This window comes from Podarcis gaigeae (assembly GCF_964106915.1).
Source record: "Podarcis gaigeae genome assembly, chromosome: 2".
NCBI classification, from domain to species: Eukaryota; Metazoa; Chordata; class Lepidosauria; order Squamata; family Lacertidae; genus Podarcis; species Podarcis gaigeae.
In genome coordinates this window covers 70151946-70177929 of record NC_139679.1, presented here as the reverse complement: position 1 = coordinate 70177929, position 25984 = coordinate 70151946, and the positions used below count along the sequence as shown (strand labels likewise).

Sequence of the window (25984 nt, the reverse complement as noted above, 5' to 3'; positions counted from 1 at the left end):
GATGCAAGCTCCAACTTACTAATAATCATTCTGCTATTAGATAGCATTTTAGATGCCACAGGGCAATTTGTCATCTTAATGAAACAGCCTGTGAAACTTAATAGAAAATAGCACTATTCTTTACTTGGAAAGAAAGGAGAATGGGGTTGGGGAGAGGAAATGACAAATATGAAACTACCTATGATGAAAGCAGCTAAGACCCAGCCAACCCTTATCTGAGTAACCTCCACACTGCATTAATGCAAATGTTGTTTGGATAATCAACCCAAGAGCTGGTACATTCAGGAACCGGGGGGGGGGGGGGAGGAGGGAAGAGGTATGTATTGGATGGTCAAATATTTACAAGTTTAAACACAAAGGAGTCTGTAGATAACACAGAAGTCTTTCTAGCCTGCTTTACACAGTACAGAAGAGTGCGAGACTGTGTAGGGAAATCCAGTTATTCATAAACTTATCATCAGACCACTATGAGCAAAATCGTTCATTACGCTGAGATTTCCATAGTTCAGCCCAAGGGGCACAATTCTGGTCTGCAACTGAACACAGTTTTAGGGGATTTTCTGCAGATTCATCTTCTGACACAATGCACAAAGGTCTTGCGGCTTGTAGGTTTTGTTTCTGCCACTCAGTTACGGCTGAGAACCAAACTACATGTTACACTCAATGTGCAGCATGCAGCTACATCTTTTTTTTAAAAAAAACGTACACCTATCTATTCCCTCTCCTGCCAACCTAGCAGTTTGAAAGCACGTCAAAGTGCAAGTAGATAAATAGGTACCGCTCCGGCGGGAAGGTAAACGGCGTTTCCGTGCGCTGTTCTGGTTCGCCAGAAACGGCTTAGTCATGCTGGCTACATGACCCGGAAGCTGTACGCCGGCTCCCTCGGCCAGTAAAGCGAGATGAGCGCCGCAACCCCCGAGTTGGCCACGACTGGACCTAATGGTCAGGGGTCCCTTTACTTTATCAATTCCCTCACCCCAAAGAAACAAACAGCAGTATCGCCACCCTCCATATAAGTTCCCTTATCAGTGGCCTGGATATTTTGTGATCACGCTGGATGGCTACTTGTGAGTTGCTGCATGCACTCCCTGATCCTCTGGATATGTCCACCAGATGCAAAGCATGTTGCTTTCCTGCCTACCACTGACGGAGACAATGTCCCCCACAAATAACTTTGATTTCCCAGGCTCTTTCTCAACTCAGCACGATTCAAAAAGGCATTTTCCGGGTCAAACAACCAAAGGAGGATCCACGCTACCAAAGCTTTTCCTCTCCTCATACAGCTGAACATCTCCACACATCTATGCGCATGCAACTTTCACGACATGAGTCTCCTGCACGTGCTGGATCATCCGATCCCCATTTTAACAAGTTTGCGCTGGAGCTAACTGTGGAATAACTACCCATACACACCCACCATCCAGTCATCCTGTTGTGCTTCTGCAAAAGCCCCATGGCACAGGGCCAGCCTGTTCCCAGCGTTACAAAAGCACCGTTCAGCCTCCCATTCCTTTTCTCTATTCGTAAGCCAACTGAGACACTCAGCAAAGAGGGGAAGAGCCACCATGTGCCTATCATCCCTGCACTGGGCACCAACTGCATGCAGAGCCCCCAAAGGCAAGAGAAACCTGTCCCGCTTCTGGTGAAAGGACCTGGTGTTGAGCTTTGCTGGAGAAAAACAGGCAGGTTTTGAGGAACCCAAGGAGCCTGTGCTCTTTTCTCCACCGCTCATCCCAAGCCCATCTCTGGACTGGGGGGACGAGGGAGGGAAGGAGGGAGGAGGTGACTGGCTCTAGCATCCCCAAGGGTTTCTCCAGACTTTACTAGAGAGCAGGGCTCTGAAGGAGGGAGCCTGGAGTGAATCAATGCCTTTCCCATAACGCAATCCATGTGTCACACTCACGGCCCCGTCGGAGCTACAAAGCCACAGAAATTCCTCAAGCCTGTATGTCTGCTTAGAGAGTAGATGGGGGCAGGCAAGCAGCCCACCTCTCTCGGCAGGATCACCTCTCCCAGCCATCTCATTCATCTCCCTCTGTCAGCAGACAGAGACATTAGCTCATCAGCAGCAACGCAATACCCACCCTGGGGGCAGTGAGGCATTAATTAACCCAGAGTCTTCCTGTTCCACAAGTCCCAAGCAGAAAGAAGCAGAGGGGGAACGGGGAGCATGATGATTGCACCGTTTGGCCAAAAGGGAGCTAGCTGTGTCCAAGAAACTCAAGCCGCAATCATGGCTTTCTGAGGGAGGGGTCAGCAGAAGGCTACGCTAGAAGTTTTGGCTACAGCAATCCATGCTGGCAACTGGAAGGCTACCATGTGGCTTCCTTAGGGCAGGGTTGATTTTTAAAACAGAAAAAGCACTTGAGCCTGTTGAGAGCACGGAGAATTCAACTAATTTTCCAGACCAGGCCTGGATCACGGGCGTAGCCAGGGTTTTTGTGGGGAGGGGGAGGACTTTTGTTAGGAGGGGCCAGAACCAACGTGATTGGTCAGTTGGTTAAGCATTTCTATTGTTTACTTGATGGGGGGCAGCTGCCCCTCCCCACTCTGCCTTGGCTACGCCCATGGGCCTGGTGTCAGCGCCATCAGGTGCATGCTGAAGCCCATGGATCGGCCGAGGGGAAACCACCAGAGGGGCCAAGGATAAGCCTTGGCTAGCATGCAAAAGGCAGTGGTGCTCTTTCCTCCTCTGCTGCTGTGGGAGGCCCTCCCCACTGGGAAATGGAAGACTGTCCCAGGTACAGTGGTACCTCAGGTTACATACACTTCAGGTTAGACTCCGCTAACCCAGAAATAGTACCTCAGGTTAAGAACTTTGCTTCAGGATGAGAACAGAAATCGTGCTCTGGCAGCGTGGCGGCCCCATTAGCTAAAGTGGTGCTTCAGGTTAAGAACAGTTTCAGGTTAAGAATGGACCTCCAGAACAAATTAAGTATGTAATTTGCAGGACCCCTCAGGGCAATTCTTGAGTGGGAAGGGGGCCTCCAGAGGAAGCAGAGCGTGGCTCACATGACCCATTCAGCCCCACCATCATCATCTTCTCACCCCAAAGATGGTCACTGCTGGACAAGCTCAAGCAGGGGAAGCCAGCCTTTCTGCCCCAAGGAATGCATGGGACGGTGGTTGGTGGGTCAGGGGCCAGCATGCAGCTGGTGAGAAAGGAAAGGGCTTCCCCCCCAACACTCTTCCATTGCCTCTGCTAAGAAACCAGGAGCCTCTAGCCCTCCCTCAGCTACTACCTAATGGCAACCCTTCCATCAGGTGACCTTGACAGCTTCCATCTCAGCTGGTCATTATAAGAGCAATAACTGTATGAGAACTGGTTCTGGAGCTTGCTCCCCACACAGTAACCCTTCCTTCCCATTCCACTCTCTTTTAAATTGTACGTCTAAGGGTAGGGACCCTCTTCTTACAGTGCTTTGGGAGCTGGAAACTGCCTTGGCTGTCCAGTATGATAACCTTTGGTCAACAGAGAGAGAGAGACAGGGGAAGTGCAACCCTCTTGAGTCCCTTTGATCTAGCAGCTCTTGATACCATCTGGCTCTCTTCTAGAGTGGCTGTCCTAAGCTGGGAGTGGGTGGTACTCTAGTGCAGTGTTTCCCAACCTTGTGCCTCCAGATGTTTTTGGCCTACAACTCCCATCATCCCTAGCTAGCAAGACCAGTGGTCAGGGATGATGGGAGTTGTAGGCCAAAAACATCTGGAGGCACAAGGTTGGGAAACACTGCTCTAGTGGATGCACTAGACCAGTGCCTGGCCTCAGGGATGGTCTGGATGACTGTGGTGGCTCCCTGACTGTGCAATGCTCTCTCCAGAGAGATGTGTCTGGTGCCATCACCATCAGCCTTTAGGCGCGAGGTGAAGATATTCTTGTTCACCCAATAATTTTGTGCTGAACTGATGGTCATCTTTTAGTTGAGTGGAGCAGGATGTGTCCTTTTAGTTTTGCTGTAAGATGAGCACTTTTAGTGGATAATTTTTAAAACAAATCATTTTTTAATTTGGTATTTTATCTTTTATTTTTAATTTGGTATTCTAAGCTTTTTTAAAAAAATTGTAAGCCTCTTCGAGATACATTTTTGGAGCAAATGACAAATGAATAAACAATGTTTTAAAACAATCATTGGACAATTGAACACCATGACCAAATGTGTAGGGAGAAGCTACACTAAGGGTTTTCCTGCCTGCCTGCCTGCCTAACCCCCTAAAGGCTAAAATTGACTTTGTCCAGAACCAAAAAGAAGCCGCTTGGAATAGAAGCACTATGTGCTCCCACTTCTGATTTATTGGTTTAATACCAACTTTCTCAGGGACATGGGTGGCGCTGTGGTCTAAACCACTGAGCCTAGGGCTTGCCGATCGAAAGGTCGGCAGTTCGAATCCCTGCGACGGGGTGAGCTCCTGTTGCTCAGTTCCTGCTCCTGCCAACCTAGCAGTTTGAAAGCACGTCAAAGTGCAAGTAGATAAATAGGTACCGCTCTGGCGGGAAGGTAAACGGCGTTTCCGTGCGCTGCTCTGGTTTTGCCAGAAGCGGCTTAGTCATGCTGGCCACATGACCCGGAAGCTGTCTGAGGACAAATGCCGGCTCCCTCAGCCAGTAAAGCAAGATGAGCACCACAACCCCAGAGTCATTCACGACTGGACTTAACTGTCAGGGGTCCTTTACCTTTTTACCAGCTTTCTCAGGGGCAGGACCAGTTACTCCTGAGGACAGTGCAACCATTTCTCCGGGCAACATCCTCTAGCTATTCCCCCCCCCCCCCCGAACCATCTGCCTCCTGACTTGAGGATGGTGGCAAATAAACAGGTTTAGGTTAAATCGCTGCACCATAAGGACCAGCCACTTAGGGCACATCACTAAAATGTCTCAAGTATCACTCCAGCCAACCTCTCCCTCTTCTTGCCAACTCAGCTAATACATCCTCTTAGTTGTATGAAAGGGCAGAAAACTCCTACATCCGGGGTTAAGAGCATCCAGGGGTGATAGAGCTTTCAACCAACCCTGCTCACTTGGAATGAAGATCTGCTGGCACTTGGAGGAAGCCCAAGTATTCTTCCAAGTCCAGCTCAACATGAACATAAAAGGAGAATCTGTGTCTGCTGCTAGACCTCCAGGCTGCTCAGAGGGCTGGCAAACCCTCCTGCAAAGCCCAGCAGCAACTTCTCGCTTCCTTGACACAGGGCTCCGGATGAAAAATCCGGGCTTTGTACCAACACCATGACAGCCCATCGCAAGAGACCTGTGTGAAATACTGAGGACATAATGCTCTAGGAGAGCTGGAAAAGCAGCACCCTAAATGGGTGGAACTTGAAAGGAGCTCTGCCAAAGTGTTACCCCTGGTGAAGCAGGAATAGAGCGAATCGTATGCCCCTAGCAGTACAAATTCGCTGTCGGCAACAAAAGATAAATTACTAACAAAACCACATGCTGCTATATATGGCTCCCATGTTATATGGTACATTTATGTAGGAACTTGCTGTGGCCAGAGGCTTATGGTGCTATTGCTCCAGGCAGCTCCCGTGTTTTCATTTTTATATGGAAAGAATCCCAGGGACAGAGCCATACACAGGGGGAGAAGCGCAGGAATGTGTGCAACTTTAGGTGGAATGCACAAGTCCCCCGAGGGATGGAGCAGGCAGATCATAAATTTGTCTGATCTTTCAAATGGGGGGAAATGACAGCTGGAGTCGATGTGCACCAATATATACCTTCTCCCAACCTGTTCAGTTCACCCCACCAGGCAATTCTGACAGGCCTTGCCCAGCGGGCACAATGCCACCAGCTTTATATATGGTGCCAATGTATCCTTTTCCCTGGGAGTCTGAGGAAAATGCTTCCCAGGCATAAGGTAGTGGGAAGTCTAGAAATCAGGCCATTTCACTGTTCAGGGTGAAGGCGGTGTCTGGCCCGGCATGCAAATGGCTCCCCCTAAGGAGGATGAGAAGCCCAGTCCCCAACCTGCGGCCCTCTGGACATTTTGGACTACAGCTCCCATCATCCCCAGATTGTGACTGATAGGAGTTGTAGTCCAACAACATCCAGGGGCACCAGGTTGGAGAAGGTTGAACAATGCAAGGCCAGGGAAAGGCAAACTGCTTTATTCAAATAGAAGGAGGATTTCCTCGTTTCCACACGTACACCGAAACTATTATTGTTTTAAATCTGGTTCACCAATGTAACACTTCATTCCTTTTCTTTCTTTCTTTCTTTCTTTCTTTCTTTCTTTCTTTCTTTCTTTCTTTCTTTCCTTTGCAAAATCCTGCATCTTTAATTTGCTTTTTAACATGGTAGTGTCATGACACAAAGAGCACATCCAGAGATTAGGACAAGTTTCAACAACCCCACAATCCCAAAATCTGAAATCGCAGGGGATTAAAAAGACAGAGGTCATTCCACAGCAGTTATATGGTCAGAAGGAGAGAACACAACACGTCAGGCTGGGCAGTACAGCTAATCCAGAAATGCTCTAGATTTCCATCTTCTGGCACAGTCAAATCCACTCCCTCCTTCCTTCCTGCCTTATTACACATGAGCAAGTCTAAAAACGACCACCCCTTTGGCGCTGTGTGTGCATTTATCCAGGCTGGGCAGGAAGTTCGGGGCTCTGCAGTTCCCTGGCCCCAGAGGACAGCCAGTCTATTCCCAGCCAGCAAGCTTAGCTGGCCTCCTCCACCCCCATTGCCCACCCCACCAGTACAGAAAAAAATGAGGGTGGCTGGTCACTGTGGGAACAGGCATGTCTTCCCCACTTCCTGCCTGTGGCGGGGTTTCAATCCTGGAGCCAACTTGCATCAAAAAGGGTCTGGTTTTCACCACAGGGGGGAAGCAGTTTCCTTCCTTCAATCTCCACCCCTCTGGCTTTCCTCTTCCCTTGATTTCAATGACCTTCACATTGGGGCGGCCCACACCTGCTTACTGCTGCTCAGTTTTAGAAACCTGAGCCAACTCACTCCCAGCAAACATAACCAGCTCTGTTGCTGGGAACAAGAAGCCACAGACTCCCCCGCTCAGCAATCACAGAGCCACCAGCTCTCAAGCACAGAGAGCTGACAACTTACTTTTGCAAAACAGTTTCATTGCTTTAAAGTAGAATCATAGAATCATAGAGTTGGAAGAGACCACAAGGGCCATCGAGTCCAACCCCCTGCCAAGCAGGAAACACCATCAGAGCACTCCTGACATATGGTTGTCAAGCCTCTGCTTAAAGACCTCCAAAGAAGGAGACTCCACCACACACCTTGGCAGCAAATTCCACTGTCAAACAGCTCTTACTGTCAGGAAGTTCTTCCTAATGTTTAGGTGGAATCTTCTTTCTTGTAGTTTGGATCCATTGCTCCGTGTCCGCTTCTCTGGAGCAGCAGAAAACAACCTTTCTCCCTCCTCTATGTGACATCCTTTTATATATTTGAACATGGCTATCATATCACCCCTTAACCTCCTCTTCTCCAGGCTAAACATGCCCAGCTCCCTTAGCCGTTCCTCATAAGGCATAGTTTCCAGGCCTTTGACCATTTTGGTTGCCCTCCTCTGGACACGTTCCAGTTTGTCAGTGTCCTTCTTGAACTGTGGTGCCCAGAACTGGACACAGTACTCCAGGAGTCAACATTGCAAGCTGCCTTATTCCGAGTCAGGCCATTGGTCCATCTGGCTCAGTATTGTCTACACTGACTGGCAGCAGCTTTCAAGGGTTCCAAGCCAGGCAGGAGTCTTTCCAAACCCAAACTGGAGGTGCTGGGGACTGAACCTGGTCCTCCAACCTTCTGAATGCAAAGGAGGAGCTCTACCATGGAGCTGCAGAGTGGTCAGGAAGGACTTCTTCATCCCCCATCATGACTAACCAAAGCAGCAAAGATAATGCAATATTGCACGATTTGCATGATTTTAGACTTGTGGCCTTCCAAACTCCCATCAGCCGCAGCCAACATGGCCAATGGTCAGGGATGATGGGAGCTGTAGACCAACAACATCTGGGCAGCTAGAGTCTCACCATCACCAAGTTAGAATTCTGCTTTTTAAGTGAAGGATGTTGCTCTGTTTGAGTACAGAATACACACAGCCCTGCTTTGCAGCAGCTATTATGGAAACCTGCATTTTCTTCTTCTTCATACAGCTGTACTGAAATGAAATGCGAGTGTTCAGAATCTATCCTAGCAAACTGGGGCCTTTGGGAAAACGTCAAAATCCCAAGGAAATTACAGGCTTGTACTCAGTTCCCAGGCAAGTTAGCACATGTGCCTCTGAAGGTACAGCCAAGCTGCAGTACACGGGGAAGACACCCCTCTGGGCCCAGCCAATGGGCTTCCTTGGACAATGCTCACCTTGCTCCATCCCTCTTTTAACAGCAAGGAGTGTATTTTTATCCTGTTCTCCATCTGACCTCAGCAGCTCTGCTTGGTTTTCAGAACTCAGCCTTGGGACAGCTGAACCAGCCAGGCATCAATCACTGCACCTGCTCTTTTCTATCACCCATCATGGCCTCATCCTTCCACCACGGCAGGCACCTGAAATGTGTGCCCACTGCAATACCCTCCTCCCTGTCACTCCTCTCTAGGTGGCTCTTCAAAGGATCTTCCAAAAGTTAAAGACACAGGCGGTCGGTACAGAAGGAGCAGGTCATTTCTGGCTGTAATGGACACAGCTAGGAACCTGAGCAAAGGACTGTCATTCTCCCCATCAGTCCTCAGCCACCCCACACTGCTCTAGGCCTGACAGCTTGTCCTGTCCCAAATATGCAGGAATAAAACCAAAATAATGTGGGTTCCTAAGGCTGTACATGAGCTGGAAGACCACTCTGACACATCGGTTTCCCAATTGCATCACCACCCCAGATATTTCACCTACTTGCCAGTGTGTGACTCACAGAACATCTTTCTTGTGTGCAGAAGTCACAAGTTCACAATGAGCTCAAGGAAGCCTGGCAGCACAGAGCGGTCACACAGCCCATGAACCGTTAATTCGGAGGCATTGAGCTAATGAGCTAGTAGCTTCCTTCCTAACGCAACTAGCCAACGTTTATTTAATACCCACCCTGAGGCGCTAAAGCTGGACAAGTGTTAAGCTCTCTATTCCTGTTCCACAGCTTCCTCCATTGCTTCGATCCAAGGGGGATGTTCCAGACCAGCCTTCCTGATTATTAGACCACAGCTCCCATCAGCCCCAGACAGCAAGGCCAAGTCAGGAATGATGGGAGCTGTGGTCCAGCAACTTCTGGAGGGGCACAGTTACCCCACCCCAACTCTGGGTGACCCATCCATGCAAATATGTTCCACATCCTGTTTATTAAGAGGTGCACTGTATGGTATGGGGAAGCCACTCCTGCAGATTATGCCACCAATTCGTTTAACATAGAACCCTGGACAGCAACTAGTTTTGCCAGAGGCCTGCATTGAGCAAGGGGTGCAGTGGGTCAAATGCCCAGCCCAACCTCCCTACAGTGGCTTTCTGGCAAGTCTCACTGCTGCAGTTGTGCCTCCTCTTCTACATCCCTCCTTTGCTTCTGGGTTCACAACTGCGGGAGCCAAGTACAGTGGTGCCCCGCAAGACGAACGCCTCGCAAGACGGAAAACCCGCTAGACGAAAGGGTTTTCCGTTTTGGAGGCGCTTCGCAAAACGAATTTCCCTATGGGGTTGCTTCGCAAGACGAAAAAATCTTGCGAGTCCCCGCGGGTTTTTTTCGCTTTCCCCCCCTCTTCCTAAGCCGCTAAGCCGCTTAACAGCTGATCCGCTGATAAGCCGCTTAACAGCTGATCGCTAAAAGCCGCTAGACCGCTAATAGCGCTAATCCGCTAAGCTGTCAATGGGCTTGCTTCGCAAGACGAAAAAAACTGCTAGACGAAGAGAATCGCGGAACAGATTCTTTTCATCTTGCGAGGCACCACTGTATCGTCCCTCACGGGAACAGATTTGGCACAGAAGCCAAGTGTTGACAATCCTCGTCACACAGCCCAGGCAGTCTTCAGACAACTCTGGAGGAACAGTGAAGCCATTTTATCCCCTGCACCTTCTGAGATTACCAAACTGCAAGGAATCTAATGTTTTAACAGGAACGAGCATAAAGGAGCTATGAGCTCACATAAGCTCACATTCTTCTAGGTATTCTGCTGTAAACATTTGATCTTCCATTTTTAGGAGATGAAATCAACTATTCTCTAGATCAGTGTTTCCCAACCGGTGTTCCGCGGCACACTAGTGTGCCGCGAGACGCTGCCTGGTGTGCCGTGGGAGGGAGGCGGGCGAGTCGGGGCGAGAGGCTGGGCGGCGGCGGCGAGCACACGCGGGGCGGCGAGCTCCCTCCCTCCCACATCCCATCGCCGCTCGCTTCGGCCGGCTGCCCCGTGCTCCGCGCTTGTGTCAGCAAGCCTTGCGCACCCGGGGGACCTCCCCCCGAGAGCGCAAGGCTTGGGGGCGGCAGCTGGCAGCGCGGAGCACGGGGCGCCCTTCGGAGGACGCCCCGTGTTCCGCGCTGGTGTCGGCCAGCCTTGCGCACCCAGGGGATCTCCCCCCAGGAGCGCAAGGCTTGCGGGCGGCAGCTGGCAGCACGGAGCACGGGGCGCCCTTCGGAGGCCATTCCGTGCTCCGTGCTGGTGTTGGCAAGTCTTGCGCACCGGGGGATCTCTTCCCCCCCCCCGGGAGCGCAAGGCTTGCAGGCGGCAGCGCAGAGCACGGGGCGCCCTTCGGAGGACACCCCGTGCTCCGCGCTGGTGTTGGCCAGCCTTGCGCACCTGGGGGGCGCGTGGGGCGCCCTGAAACAGAGGGTTCCCCATGCTGCGGACTGTAGCCTGCCGCCCGACGCGCGGGGCGCCCTGAAGCAGAGCGCCCCTCGCGCCAGGCAGACATGGGCCAGCCCCACAAGCTCGGGGGACAGCGGGGAGGCGCAGCACCGCCATCCCACTGTTCCCCAACCTGGTTTTTTGGGGGGGGAAATAAAGGAAAAATACGGTACTTACTATTTCATAATAAAGTAATTATAAAATACTTTCTTTGTGTTTATTTGATGCCTATTAACGAGAGTTACTTTATATATAGTCAATATAGGCACAGAGTTAATTTTTTAAACATTTTCTAATGGTGGTGTGCCTCGAGATTTTTTTCATGAAACAAGTGTGCCTTTGCCCAAAAAAGGTTGGGAAACACTGCGTCTAGATTGTATTAAGTGTTTCCAAAACGCTTATTTAGGTACTACCTTTTATTTTATTTAGGTCCTTCTAAGAGTCAACCCTGCTGGCAGTTTTGAAGATGGCAGTCAGTTTCAAGGTGTATTCAGCTCTACAAGGTCTGTCACTAATATTTGCCCTGGGGGAGGCTCAGTCCCAATAAATGCAGGATCTGTTTTTGCCCTACTTCCTGTTTATTTTCCATGGAAGACCTTTCATCTCATGAGAGAGAAGCATTTGTATCAGACACCCAGACAGACATTTCACACTGCTGTGCTTCCTACCTATTACTCAACAGCCCCCCCTCCACCACCAGAGCTTTTCTCCTTACCTCCCCCTCCCCCCTTATATATCTCATATAGATTGCAACCATATGCTTTTTGGTATAGCAAATTATTTTAGCAGAAGAGAAACCTTTCTACCCAATTCTCACTACTTTTACAAGCCCCTGCCTTCTTCTCTCACACCTGTCTGCTGACATCTGGCATGCAGCATCAAATCAGGAAGCACTTTTGCAAAAGTTTAGCATTTCTTATTAATGGGAATGCTAAATCCCACATCTCTCAACCAAGAAGAGAAAAGTGCATTGCACAGTAAAAAAATACCGCCGCTCCCCCCAAGGTCTGGGACAATGGAGGACAAAAGCAGTGTTTGAAATTAGCCAGGTTATCAGGTGCATTTGGCACCTGGCTATTAGCGACTTGCAACCAAGTGAAGATGCCTGGGTGCCAGGATGATGCCTGACATCTCCACCACCTGGAGGTGCATACCTGGAGATCACTGGATCTGTACTGTTTTCACACGCTAATACCACATCCTGTAGAATTCTATCAGTTATATTTTATTTGTACAATCAGAATGAATTGCACGAATCAAAATGCTTTTTCTGTGCCACCTGAGCAGGAGCATTGACTAATGTTATAGCTAATTGTTGTAGCTTATCTTCACTTACCCTGCTCACAGTTGTGAAGAATATTCTTACGTTATGAATGGTCTGTGTCCCCATTAAGAAAAAAAGGTGGGATTAGGCCAGTATATATGTGGACTGTCCCTGGATAAAGGGACTTTTCTTCCTTAAGTTCTTAAAGTTCTTAACCTAGCTGAAGGTTGTCATCTGATCTAGCAAAGACGTTTAACTGAGAAAATAAGACTTTAGCCACCTTGCCCCCAAAATGGCAAGAAGACATTCCATTTTAGCGACTGCAACCTTGGTTTAAGAAGCCATTTGGCACCTGGGCAAAAGAGAAATGATGTTAAATATGACAGCCAGTGGTGGCTGGAACCTAAAATGCCATCACAACAGCCCAGAATAGCTAAGCTCCAAGTTCACTTAGTGGGACAGGGAACATTGCACAACAATCCCTCTGAAGCTGCTACAGATGCCAGGAGCCTTGCCAAGGGAGGGCCTACAGCCAAACCACAGGAGTACCGGCTGACTGTAGCCACCTGTAGCTGCCTGAGCAGAAGCACAATGGCCTAACAAATGAGACCCTGGCCATCCTTGGCTGTGATAGCCACAGCCAAACGCAGCAAGCCACCCTCCCCAAAGAGCACAGGAAGGAAAGTCTTTCTCAAGGCCTGGCCACAAAGGAGCTCTCATACTTCTTGCAAGAGGGATGGGCTGTGGCATGCTAGCACAGGGGAAAGGAGGGGAAGGGTGCTGCTGCTGCTGCTGCTGCTGCTGCTCTAGCCTCTGGTATGTTTGCGGGAGGCGCTAGCTGGGGTCTCTCTGCAAAGAGGCTCTCCCCTGTCTAGGCAGGGGCTTTGCTAAGGTTTGGCCACGAGCCAGGAGAAACTCTTTTTTTCAAAAAAAGGGAGAGAGTGAGGGAACAAAAACAGCGGAGGCTGCCTCAGCACAAAGCCCTCCAAGCAGGAAAGCAGAGCGTCCCCAGAGATGGGCTGGGAAGAATAGCTAGGAACAGAGCAGCAGAGAAAGTACAAACAAAACCTCCAGCACACAACTGATGGGGAAACCAATAAGTGGGGGGGGGGGGCGGGGAAGAGATGGTGCTGCAAAAGATGTGGACGACTATAATTGCATGTGCGTGGGGAAAGTGCCTGGCTGTGGAGCAATGGAGAGGGGGCTTTCTGGTGCCTTTCTCCAGCCCTCGGGGCTTCTGGCTTATAGAGAAACATTCCGCTTTGCCAAGCGGCTGCAAGCGTCAGCAACAGCAGCAGCGGCTGCACTCAGCATTCCAAGGCTTATAAGGCAAAAGGCAAGCGGAGCAGGAGTTGCCTGCAAGCCGTCCAGCGTGTGAGCACCCAAGCCAGTCCAGAGGGGAACTTTCAGGTCAGGAGTGGCTCTCGTGGGCTGGCAGTCCAGGATGAGCAGGGGCTCCTTCAAGCCCAGAAGGAAAGCCTTGGGGTATTCCAGTTCCAAGGAGAATGGGGAGCATCAAGAGAGTCCTTATTATTACTACTAAGCGACAGGGTGTTGCCAATTTCAAACAACAGAAGTAGAATACTTAGTGCTTGCCTACGAGGTGCTCAAGTGCCAGAAGCACTCCACACACATCCTCAGTGCGACCCTGTGAGGTAGGCCCCTATATTGCAGGTGGGAAGCCAAGGCTCTCATCCAGCCGCAAGCCTTAAAACTGTTCTGTGTGTTTATGGATGTGACGAGATTCGAACCAGTGTCAACCAGAAAGTGGTCCAGCATGACCTTGAGCCTCATTGACAGCACAGGAAAAAGTAGGGCCTGCTTGGCCGTCCTCTGCCCTCCACTATCCAGGGCTAAAGGTCAGCTCTGGACGTTCTGGCAGAAGGCATTTAGAAGATGAAACAAACACTGCAGGCATCCCCTGGTGCCTGGGCTAGGAGTGTGGGGTTGAATTTCATTTCTGCTCCAGCACAGAGTGGGTGGAGATCCCAAGAAGCCACCCAGAGGGGAGAGACTGTGTGCCTTATTTCTCATCCTAAAGAAGTCAGCCCCACTTCACCCAAACAGGAGATTCATGAATATGCAAAAAAGAAGAAGGGGGAGCCTAAAGAATGCATCATCTGGACAGAGAGGTTTGATTGATTAGGTACCAACAGAATCAGCTGCCAACTACAAGTCAAAGCCAGATTGCTACCCCCTAAAAGCTGGCATTAAGATTGACTAAGTTACACGCCTTGGCATCACTCTTGGAACAGCCGGAATATCATATTCACATTACCACAAACCCCAAGTTAGCTCCACCCAGCCACAGGCAAGAGCCATTGCCACAGATCCAAAAATAGAGCGCAGGAGCCCCAAGGAGCCCAAGATCAAGTAACAGGCTGAATGCTGAGGACCTTCTCATTACATCATGAGTGCAAAGAAGGCTGGCAGCTCTGGGCGGGGTGGGTGTGAGGAGACCTTTTGCCTTTCCTTTCCTTTGTGATAAAGAGACCAGCACACAACAGAGATGTGAGAGTGCTTGAGCCTAGGAAATGAATGGAAGCAACGGAAGAAAACAACCATGGCTGACCAGCAAGGACTAGCATAGTTCCCTGAGAAAGAGCTTCTTCACGACTTACCCTGGAGATGGAGAGTGGCATGTTGAAGTCCTTGCCACCCTGCAGCCTGAAGCCCCATGGCGCCGGCCCATCCAGCAGCACCTTGTATGAGTCCATGTCACTCATTTCTGGGGAGGAGAAGAGATTATTAGCTTTAAAAGTGATGCAGCAAGGGACAGGAGAGCTGGGAGAGGACAACTGAAGAACAGGAAACATCCGCCTCACACAGTAGAGCCTTGGCTGCCCCAAGTGAGGGCAAAGGGAAGTGCGTGCTCCTTCCCTGGAACTTGGCACCAAGGCCTAAGCACTGCCCTTCATCCTACCCCAGCCCATCCCTGTCTCCTCCCCACAGCAATGCTCTTCAGCTTTTCCTTTAGGGACAAAGGAAGCAGCCTTATACCAAATTAGACTATTGGGTCCATCTAGCTCAGTATTGTTTACACCAGGTGTGGGGAACCTTTGGCCTTCCACACATTGCTGAATAGCAACTCCTCTCAGCCCCAGCAAGGGATGATGGGAGTTGTAGTTCAGCAACATCCAGAGGGCCACATCTAGTCTACACTGACTGGAATCAGGTCTCCATTGGGTTTCAGATTCCCAGACCTATCTAGAGATGTCAGAGAAGACGTTTCACTGTCTTTAGTCTAAACTCCCAAAGGCTATTCTAGTGCATCAGGCAATAAATGGCAGAGGTAGAAGCAGCACACAAAGATACTGAGGAAGCATTTCCTTGCCAAGGACTCGGCCTACCAATACCACAGAAAAGTTTGTTTTCCTCGTTTTGACAATATATGTGAAACCGAGAACCTCTGTATGCAGGAATCACATATGAAATGCATATTCCGGGCAAATCCCACCTCGTCTTTGGGCGGGCTCATTTTGAGCTTGGTTAGCTCGAATCAATATAAGCATTCAAAGTAGTTGTGTAAATGGACTTGCCACGTCCAGCCACTAGAATGGCCATGTGAAACCTATTCACACAACCAGAGTCTAAATGGCTTCCCCACAGGCCAACCCAATTTAAGCCCTCACTCAAAAAACAGATATGAATTAGTTATCATCCCCCCATCCTCAAACAGGGGGAATTATTAGCACTATTTTAATCTGGACAAGACAGAGTCTGACCCCGCTCATATCAATCAGTAACAACTCATGAAGTGCTCGTAGGGTCTGCAAGTGCCATTTTTTAAAATAAATGCATCCCCTATAGCTGACATAGGAGATTCCAACTTGATAATATGAACATTCAAGAATTGGGGGGGGGGGGGAGATCCAGGGATTAGGATGGAAAGACAGAATAATTGCTCTGTTCCTATGCCTTGTGTTTTAGGCAGCTGCTGGCTGATCAAGGCACCAAAAGAAAAGCCTTCAATTTGTTCCCAATTACTTAAGAGATGGCTTTTGTTAGGTGCAGCTATGGCACTTCACTGCTTTTGGCGTTTCCCAGTCAACGCACCCCTACTATATAGCAATAGCAATCAAAAATTGCCTTCTGGACACAAAATACTCCCTTCACCCTCCCCTCCCATTCTCCCCAGGCAGTTTGTTGTCTATATAAGGCATGCAAGACAGCACTGCCATATTCCAGTGGTTGCTCATCAGGACTGGGAGAGATGCAAATGAGTGCTGAAAACATAACTTCCTGGCTGGGTCTAAACAGAGGAAATCAGGACAATCCAGGAGGGGAAAGGAGAAAGGGAAGGGAGAGAGAAAAACAGAAACACAACCCAGGAAGACAGTGTTATTTGGGGCTGGGATCTAGGGCACCCCTTCCCATCCAGTACAGAGGAAAGAGCTGCAGCAGGGCCTTCTCAGAGAGCTCCCTCTGCCAGACAGACAAAGGTGGAGCCCCTCACAGGCAGAGTACCAGCTTGTACCATCCCTCCCTGCCAGGCTGGGACACTTCAGCTTGGAGGGATTTCAGCAGCAGCTTAATACCTTCTTCTCCATGGGAATGGCAAAGGAATGCACTCGGCTAGGAAGAGGCAGGGAGCGTTGATTTCTCCCTCCTCCTCCTCCCAAGGCTGAGTCGGCAAAACATGCCTGGACGGAGCCTTGTGCCACAGGGCTGCAGGAACAGCCCCTCGGGCCTCTGCTCTCACAGTGAGCGCTCGCTCAGGAGTTGCTCTGCCTGCTTTGAAGTTTCCACACAGCATCTATAAACCCGTGGCAACCTCAGCCAAGCAGTTCCAGGGAGGACACAGCAAACAAGGCTTAGACGACATGCTGTGTGGCCTATTAGCCTGAGTCCCAGGGTCCCAATGCAATCCTGCATGGCTCTCTATCCAGCCCTTGGGACTTTCTCCATGCCATGCCTCCCCCCATTGAAACCACACACCCCATTGGTCCTGCTCCACGCCCTCCTTGAGCTGCAACGCCTCTTGGCGCAAATCCACGGGTTAGGAGGCGCAAATCCACGGGTTAGGGGGCACAAATCCACGGGTTAGGGGGCACAAATTACTTGCCTTGCCCCGGGTGCTGACAACCCACGCTACGCCACTGGAGCTAGCTGCTCTCAGGATAAGTAAATGAAGTTTGGAAAAAGCCAAGGCATGGTGAAAAAGAAACAGAAATCAAGCTGAATTCAGAAGATCACTAGTGAGCAGAATCAGCTTGTGTGCCACGCTGCTGCCTAGTTAATGCCCCCTACCCAGCTCAGGTCTAAGGGACCAGACTAGCCTGCAAGGAGCCCGTCTGGCAGGATAAGAAGTCTATATGCACTGATAAAGCACTTCCTGGAAGTGCCTGACAGAAGGCAAGAATAACAGGGGAAGGGCAGGGCTGAGGTGCATTAAGTTGAAGAGCCAAGAAAAGGAGATAGCCCATTACAAGACAACTGAACAGCCAGGGCGGCAAGAATAAATAAATGCATTCTTGAAACGAAGACTACCCTGCAAAATAAAACAGCACAGCAATAATATCTGCTGCGGTTGTTGTCGTTTTAAATCCGGATACATTTCTACACATTTGCCAGCACTAAATTAAAGTTTGCCAAATTCTCATTTTTAACAAGCAGCTGCCAATTCTCTTGCAGAATTAAAATACTAAAAGAACGCTTATCCACAAGGAAGCAAGTTTTAAAAGAAAAATACTGGTCCCAGGCACAAAAGGAATCAGAAGTACACTTCATCACACTGCTGAGAAACACTGAGCGGAAACTTTTTTCACTTTGCACAACAGCTCTTCCTGGACTTTGGGAAAGCAAATTCCACCCTAGGAGGCTGCCATATTAAAACCTCCAGCACCTGGCAAACCTCATGATATGTGTCCTCACCCTCTCTGGATAACGTCACATGGGAATGGAGGATGCACCAGGCTCCGTTTCTCCCCTTTTGCCCCTTGTGCGCATATCTCCAGATGATGACCAAGTTTATTTTTTGTTTTTGTGGATTCAGCTGGCAGCCCTCAAGGAAGGAAAGAGCTGGATGAGCAATAAATAGACCAGCAGGAAAATGCTGCACTCACTCTCTCTCCCCAACTCCTGGAAAAGTTCTTTTCCCTCAGTCCTCCTGCTCCCCCCCCCATCCCTCCTGCCACCACTTTTTTCTTTCACACAATGAAGAGGGTCATCAAATAAAAGCCTTGAGTGAAATAAAGTCAGGTGCCTGCCTCCTTTGATTGTGTGAAGCATCCCTTCACCTCAGTAACGGGTGCTGCTGGGTCTTTACTCCATGACCCAAAGCAGGCAAGGATTTGTGATAAACATGACAGGTTATGTCTGCCCCCTTCATTATTCAACACATTTGCTCAATATATATGCACAGAAGAAGTTAGGAGGTTAATAGCAAACTCTCACAGAATTTCTAGGTGGTCCTGATAGCAGCCCTGCAGGATCAGACCAAGGCCAGCATCCTCTTTCTAACAGCAGCCAGCCAAATATACTTGGAAGCCCCAAAAGCATGAAAAATCTGCCCCTCCCAGTGAACATTTCTATTGTGGAATGCTTTCCACAAATCTTCACAAACAAGGCCACCAAGCTCAAGGGCCAACTGCACCTCATGTGGGTTTTTTGAAGTTAGGCTTGATAACACAGGGAAAAAAGTTTATCAGGAACACGACCCATAATTTTAAGAAAGCCTATGAAAGTCACTGAAGAAACAGCCATACTTGTGCCATCTCAACACTGACCGCCGCAGGCGCAATGCTTGTTCACAGCCCTTCTGGAATTCAGACCTCCTGGAGATGCTGCAATATTAAGTTACAGCTCAGAGACACTTTTAGATGAACGACGAGAATAGACGTCCAGAAGAAGAGCGGGGAGCCAGGAGGGACGTGTGCCGGCGCATGCATGCCCAGGTTCAGACCCTTGACGGCGAGGAGCCCCGGGAGAGACTCACTCCTGCGACGGGAGCCTCCAGCACCAGCCCCTTCCCTCGGCTCAAGAGGGGATCCCTACCAGCCATCACACCCACGAAACGGGACGTCCCTGCTCCGAGCCGCCGCAGGAAACCGAGGGTGACGGTTACATCCTGGTGCCATGAGCAACACGCTAGTCTCGCTGAGACACCGCTAACGCACGGCTAGGGGGCACGCCCCAGCCCCACGGCAAGAGGACGTCCCTATGGAAAAAAGAACAGGGGGGGGGCACCCAGGAGACTTCCTAAAGTACACACTCCTGCGCCACGGGGAGCCGGGGAGAGAGAGAGAAGCGCGTGGGAAAACACAGAAAGGGAAAGTACGAAGGGGGGGGGGGCGAGTGAAGAGAGGCACAAACTCTCGTTCACATCTGACCTAAAGCATGACTGGGATGGAGAAGGGGGTGGGGATATGTGGGGAAAGAGGCACTCATGTCACCCCGACGCCCTTCTCTGCCCACACGAGTCCCCAGAAAAGCCACATCACTTTCCCTTTCCTCACCCACCGCCAACTCCAACCAAGGGCCGGGATGCAATACCTGCAAGCTCCCCGCGCGCGACCTCCTCAGAGAAGGGCGGAGCTACTGAGCAGCCTCCGCCGCCCCGTCTCAGCCGCAGCGCCGCCGGCACCCACGGAGCCCTTATATATCTCTCTCCGGCGGGGCTTCGCCTGCTCAGCAGTTCAAGCGCAAGCCCCGCCCACTGCTGTCCCCCCCGCCTCACCATTCAACAAGCGCGCCGCCTGCTAGGTAGAAGCGCATGCGCGCCGTCGGGGGCGCTTGCTCGGCTTAAGAGCGCCCCCTATTGGAGGTGTGCGGCGCCCGCGTCCCCTGGCTGGAGGAGAAAGGGCGGAGCGCGGCGCCGAAATCGCCGCGCCCTCCGCGGATGTTGCGCCCAGGAGGGCGGCGTCTCCTTGCGCAGCTGCCGCCCAAGCCCCGCCAAATAGGATTGGTACAGCCCCGTCCTTCCTTCTGGAAATCCTAGTTTCGCCTCTGAAAGATCTCCTCGCTGTTGCTTGTGAGGTGGGAGGTGCTTGTGGGTCACTCGCAGCATTCTGCACATGCTCAGGAACTGAAGAGGCGCTTTATTAATCGGGTGAGGGCATTCCCTGCGGCAGCCCCTATGCTGTGGAATTCCTAGCCCCCACCTTCACCATCGTCATGGTTATTATTTTTACTGCAGCTGCTTCACACAGCTGCTTGAAAGCTAGTGGCAGGGCCAGCACGAGGCATAGGTGAACTCGGCCCTCCATATGTTTTGGGAGTACAACTCCCATCATCCCTAGCTAACAGGACCAGTGGTCAGGGATGATGGGAATTGTAGTCCCAAAACATATGGAGGGTCGAGTTTGCCTATGCCTGGTGTACACACAATTTCTCTTTGGAAAAAATAGAAATGAGTTTTTGTACCTAGTGCAAGTGGATAAATACCTCCAGAGAGAAGGTAAACGGCGTTTCCGTACGCTGCTCTGGTTCACCAGAAGCAGCTTAGTCTTGCTGGCCACACGACCCGGAAGCAGTACGCCGGCTCCCTCGGCCAATAAAGTGAGATGAGCGCCACAATCCCAGAGTCGGTCACGACTGGACCTAATGGTCAGGTGTCCCTTTACCTTTACTTTTAGGGGAAGAACAGAGAAAAGCTCCTGTCCAAAACATGGCGAAGGAATCTGAAATGCTTTTTTGCAGGGTGCCCAAACTTTTCCATGGTACAGTATGCAGGAATGTGTTTTGTGCAACTGCAACACAACACAGGTATTAACAGACACTGCCAATGTCTCACTACAGTCATACCTCATTTTACGTTTGCTTCACATTGTTGCACATTTTCAGGTTGCATCCCATGGCAACCCGAAAGTACCAGAAAGGGTTACTTCTGGGTTTTGCCGCTTGTGCATGTGCAGACACGCAAAATGATGTCACACGCATGCTCAGAAGCGGCAAATCGCGACCAGCGCGTGCGCAGACACAGGTTGCATTCTTTTCAGGTTGCGAATGGGCCTCCAGAACAGATCCCATTCGCAACCAGAGGTACCACTGTAGTTCAATATAAGCACAACTATGGAGGTAGGATGAACAACAGAGCCTGCAAAGGATGCCTAAATTCCCCTGTTAACATTGGTACCATGGGGGAGAAGAGCAATCCTCTCCCCACTGAAAATAAGGCTTCTAGCCGTCAAGCAGACATGAAGCTCCTTTTACTGAGCTAGAAAGGTCAGTGGGCTCAGTCCACATGTGACTCTCCAAGATGTGACTCTCGTGGGGAGCCTTTCCCATTTCTGCTACCCAAGGCCCTTTTAACGTAGAGAGATCTCACATTTGAACCTGCATGCAAATGCAGTACATACAGAGTGCCATTGAGTTATGGCCCCTCTCTGGAGCTCAGCTTTCTTCAGTGACCGTAGTTCTTCATGGGTGACCACTGTGTTCCTATGCCAAAATGTAGGACACCCACAAGCCGGATGTCACACTTGACCACAGCTAGTCCAAAGTCTATTGGAGTATAAATCCACAGTCAATAGCTCTGATGACAGCAAGTCCTTTCGTTTTACTTTCAAATTTGCAGAGCTTTCCCCAGGTGAAGCCAGCCCCTGAAAGCACTCTGTAAAAACAAAGGACCAGGAGCACAGGAAGTTCCTGTTCCAGAATGTGCACAGGCAACAGAACTGACATCATGCTATGTATGTATAGGCAGTGGCATCCAGAATGGGCAACAAGAAGACAAAAAAAGTCAGATATTGGAGCTAAGGAAAGTGGCAGGAAAGTATGGGATAAAAAGTGCTTGGCATAAGGCCATGTAGCCTATTTGGAAAAAACAAAACTAAAGATGGAGATGGGGGGGAAGCATTCTGATCATGCAAAATTGCTGCCACATGTTTTGAATATTGTTGTTTGTTGGCACACAAGGCTGTAAATAAAACATCACTATACAGAATGCAGGGAGCCACAATTCTGTGTGGAGAACGAGTACGCAAGCTCATAGCATCTGAAATCTCTCAGAGGACATCTCACAAGCGTTGTGTGACTTGCCTCTCTAGGATGCCTATTAAAACCCAGCACAGAGCTGAACCAAAGCAAAATAGCAGCTGAATAAGGCAACTTCTCAGCCCCCCTCTCCCTCTCTGGAAATCTCCAGTCACTTTCTCTTCTATTTAAGGCAGAATTCAGTGATTCATACTCAGCGCATGTTAGAAGCGGGCTGACAAATCTCAAAACGGCAGATTCTGTAAGTCATGAAACTTAATGTTTTAACCTGGAAAGAAGCCAGTTCTTTCCCAGTGAGGTCTCCGAAGTACTCATTACTTAGCACTGTCACTGTTAAAAGGTGCTGGGATCAGAAGGGCTCCCTGGTCTTTATGCATCAGCTATGATTTCTACACACAGGATAAAGGATCAAGGCGGAGGAGGTTGAAAGCAATGTTTAGCTTTGCTGCTTCAGCCAGAGGAGGCTGCCAAGTTTCTCTCTGCGGGAGGTAAACAAATAGATTTATTTCATTTTTATCCCACTCCTCTTCCAAGGATCTCAGTGGTTCTTCGTTCCCTGTTTGTCATCGCAACGGCTCTGTGGGGGTAGGACAGGGCGGAGAGAGCGGATCAAGGTTAACCAGTGAGAATAATAGCCAGCTGGGGATTTGATCCCACGTCTCCTTGCTCTTAATCTACTGCTCTGACCACTGACCACAGTGCTCTTTCAATAAAACACCTAGTAGTTTCCTTTAAGCCACTTTAATCTCACATACTGTTAAGTTATTGTGCCATCAAAAGCAGAAACATGGTGGGAGTGGAGGAGGAACAAACTGGTGGATGAGGGCAGAGCAAAACAAAACAGGAAGGGTGAAGCTGTGTTCATTTTTAACCTGGTCTTGGTCTTTTTCCTTTAAAGAACAAAGATTTAGGGATGTAATCTGAAATGAATGCAAATAGTTCAGTACCTAGATTTATTTGCTTTTCTTTCAACATAGGTCGGGGGTCAGCCAGCAGGGGCAGAGCGTGTATGGGCTTTTTCAGGTAGGAGTGGAATTTAGAGCTCCCTCTTTTCAAGTTTCAATTGCTGGCAATTATGTACATGGAGGATTTGTCAAGAAGTTATTGGTTTTGCAGTAGCAGGAAAACTGGGCCAATGGTCAGCTGACAACTGTACCGAGTACAGTTCCTACAGATACCCCTACAATTGCAGTCCTGGTCATGATAACCACACATGTCCCCCCAAGTGATATGTAAAAGTTTTCAGAGACACCGTTGATGGTGCTCTAATTGGAGAACAGCCTTTACCAAAGGTGTTGTGGACTTTGAAGACACTCGAACTCAGGACAAAAGGGAGAAACGTGCTAAGAGAAAGGGACGTTTGGCAAACCCTCACCATGATCAACTCCTCCCTGGAAACCTATGTCCCCGCTGTGGAAGGACGTGTGGATCTAGAATTGGCCTCCACAGACACTTATGGACTCACTGTTAAGACCGTGTTCACGGAAGACAATCTTACTCTTCTACAAGCGATTGCCAAAGACGACGATGACATGTTTCCCCAGAACACCATGCATTACCTGATCAAGGCAGCTCACCTGGCCTCTGCTCATATGTCCAAGTCAGGAGCAGTTGCTTTGATTAATGAAACCACCCTAGACCTTTATTTCCATACTTTATTTCTATGATTCTATGATTACGAGAAAGTGACCTAAACACAGAGCAAAAGAAACCCTCTTTCTGCCCTCTACAGCACCCACTTAGGTGCTGGTCAGCAAACCCATTTTTTAAAAAGAAACCTGGATTTATTTACATCCTTGAAAAATGCTACCCCAAAATGCAAGCAGTTAATGGATGCCGCCTACTTTCCTTCTGCTTAAAGTCCAATTAAGTAGCAGCAGAGGAATCTGATAATCTGACTCCCTCTGCTGGACATAAACTGGCACTGCAACAGCCATATGGCCCTGCCTTCATTTTACGCTTCAGAGCTACCCAAATGAAAACCATCCTGCTAATAAAACTTTCTCTCTCCCCGCCCTCCCTCCTCGCACCGCCAGTCTTGGATTGAACTGCTGGATCTGAGTTCAGAGAGCCTAAAGCAACTGGGATCCATTGCTACCTGCCCCAAAATCACACCAAAGTAATAGATATTTGTGACCCTCACCCTCCTACCTCACACAAATGCATTCATAAGGAGCTTGGCATTGTCTGATCTGTCTTGTGGTGGGTTCTTCAGGCAGAGCTTCCTCTTGAACCACAGGGTTAGGCTACTGCGTTGGCAGAGCAGCGGCTGCCGCCATCCTTTTGACTGAGGCCTGGAGCTGTTTACAGCAAGCTGCCTGCTGCTTCTATTCAGAAGGCCCACATCTGGATTTGCTTAGCAAAGCAGAGCAGGAAGTGGCTCCGTTATTATCCTCAGATGGCGCCAAAGGGAAATCCCTCTTCCACTCTCTGCGTGTGCAACACAGCCTCTTAACAACAGAGCTGCCTCACTGCGAAAGAGACACACACACTTCCCTCATCTCCTTATTGGAAAGCTGCTCTGCCATGGCTTGCATTTTAAGATTTGGCCCATGTTTCAGAATGCCACAGTCCCCTCTCTTCTTTTACATGAACTTTCCTTCAGATATTACTCACAAGCACGGTGCTGTACCAGCTCCTCTTCATATGTATTTGGGGCTGCACTCCACACAGAATGTGGTGACAGACCTAATGCTACCCTTTCCGGGTCGTGACTTTTGGAGCCCACTGATGACAACTGTTGCTCTTCTCAGGGCTGGCTCTACCATTAGGTAGAGTGAGACAGCTGCCTCAGGCGGCAGGTGCTGAGGGCCCGCATGTGCCACCATCTGATCTGCACCACAGCCTCTAAGCTCACCTGCTGCCCTCTGGTGTGTAGCTGGCTGCATACACACCATTTAAAGCACTCACACACACAAGAGAATCCTGGGACCTGAAGTTTACTCCTCGTAGAGCTGCAATTTCCAGCACCTTTAACAAACTACAATACCCAGGATTCTTTTTAGGGTGGGATGAGGCAATGTGCTTTACATGTGTGGCATATACATAGTGAAAGAAAATTCCAGAACAGTTGTCTTCTGTACTGTTACATGCAATTTGAACTGGTGGGCCAGGGTGTGTGTGTGGGGGGGGGTTCTTGTTCCAGACAGCAAAATCTCTTGGTACTCTTAAGTACTGCTGAATTCATACTCCAGGCAACTTAATGCCCAGAAACACCAGAGAAATAAATGAAGAAGAGATTAAAAGGAAAAGGGAGGTTGGAATCTAGAGGTCTGTTGAGGGTCACCCCATTATTCCAACTCAGGAATTTACTCTTTACAATAGGAAATGGCCACTCCAAGACATAATTTAAAAGAAAACTCTCCTCACAATAGCACACGTTCCATTCACAACTGACTGGTCAGCAGAACATGAAAGCCACGCAGGGTCCACCTTTGTCTCCATGGGGCTGACATGGAGCAAGCTGGAGCTCAGTTACATGCAAAGGGCATATTGCCCTCTAGTGCAAGAATAGAGCAATTACTTGAAGCTCATCATACTATAGCATGCAAAAAAAAAAAAAAAAAAGGCAAAAAGAGGAACCTATGGCCTTTGTTATGTTGTTGGACTACAACAACTTGTCATTGGCTATGCTTGGTGGGACTGATGGAGTCCAAGAGGGCTAAAGATTCCCCATCACTTCAATAAAAGGACGGTGCTAGGATACTAAATGGATAAGAACAGAGGAAGGTGCCTTAGGTCAGGCCATGGGCTACCTAGGGAGTCTGATACCATACCCTCCAACGCGTCATGACGAAAATCTAGGACACCATCTTCCGGGGCTGCACTACTGCATGAGTCATGTGACTCGTGCAAGATCACGGCCCCCAAAAAGCACTTTTTTCAGGGTGAGATTGTGACGCCCAAAATGGCTGCCATGCTCCTAGGTGGTGGGATGTCCCAGGTTTTCCAGGACAGTTGAGGGCTATGTGATACTGTGCTGACTGGCATGGGTTCTCCAAGATGTCACAT

At 49.6% G+C, this 25984-nt stretch overlaps 1 protein-coding gene and 1 long non-coding RNA gene across 5 annotated transcripts in view; one reads left to right on the top strand and one right to left on the bottom strand.

The window, feature by feature from the left end:
- PDLIM7 (PDZ and LIM domain 7) overlaps nt 1–19665 on the bottom strand; it is a 44209-nt gene extending 24544 nt beyond the window's left edge. For 3 of the 4 annotated variants that reach the window (XM_083726295.1, XM_083726294.1, XM_083726297.1), the window contains exons 1-2: nt 19532–19665; nt 14659–14765 (exon numbers count right to left, since the gene is read on the bottom strand). In XM_083726295.1, coding sequence (XP_083582421.1) covers nt 14659–14763 — 105 coding nt within the window. In that variant the 5' untranslated portion in view covers nt 14764–14765; nt 19532–19665. The remainder of the gene's footprint in view (nt 1–14658; nt 14766–19531) is intronic. The other variant, XM_083726296.1, reaches the window with a different exon arrangement.
- Nucleotides 1–25984, top strand: part of LOC310838724 — a 122330-nt gene that overhangs the window by 48552 nt on the left and 47794 nt on the right. The window lies entirely within an intron of this gene.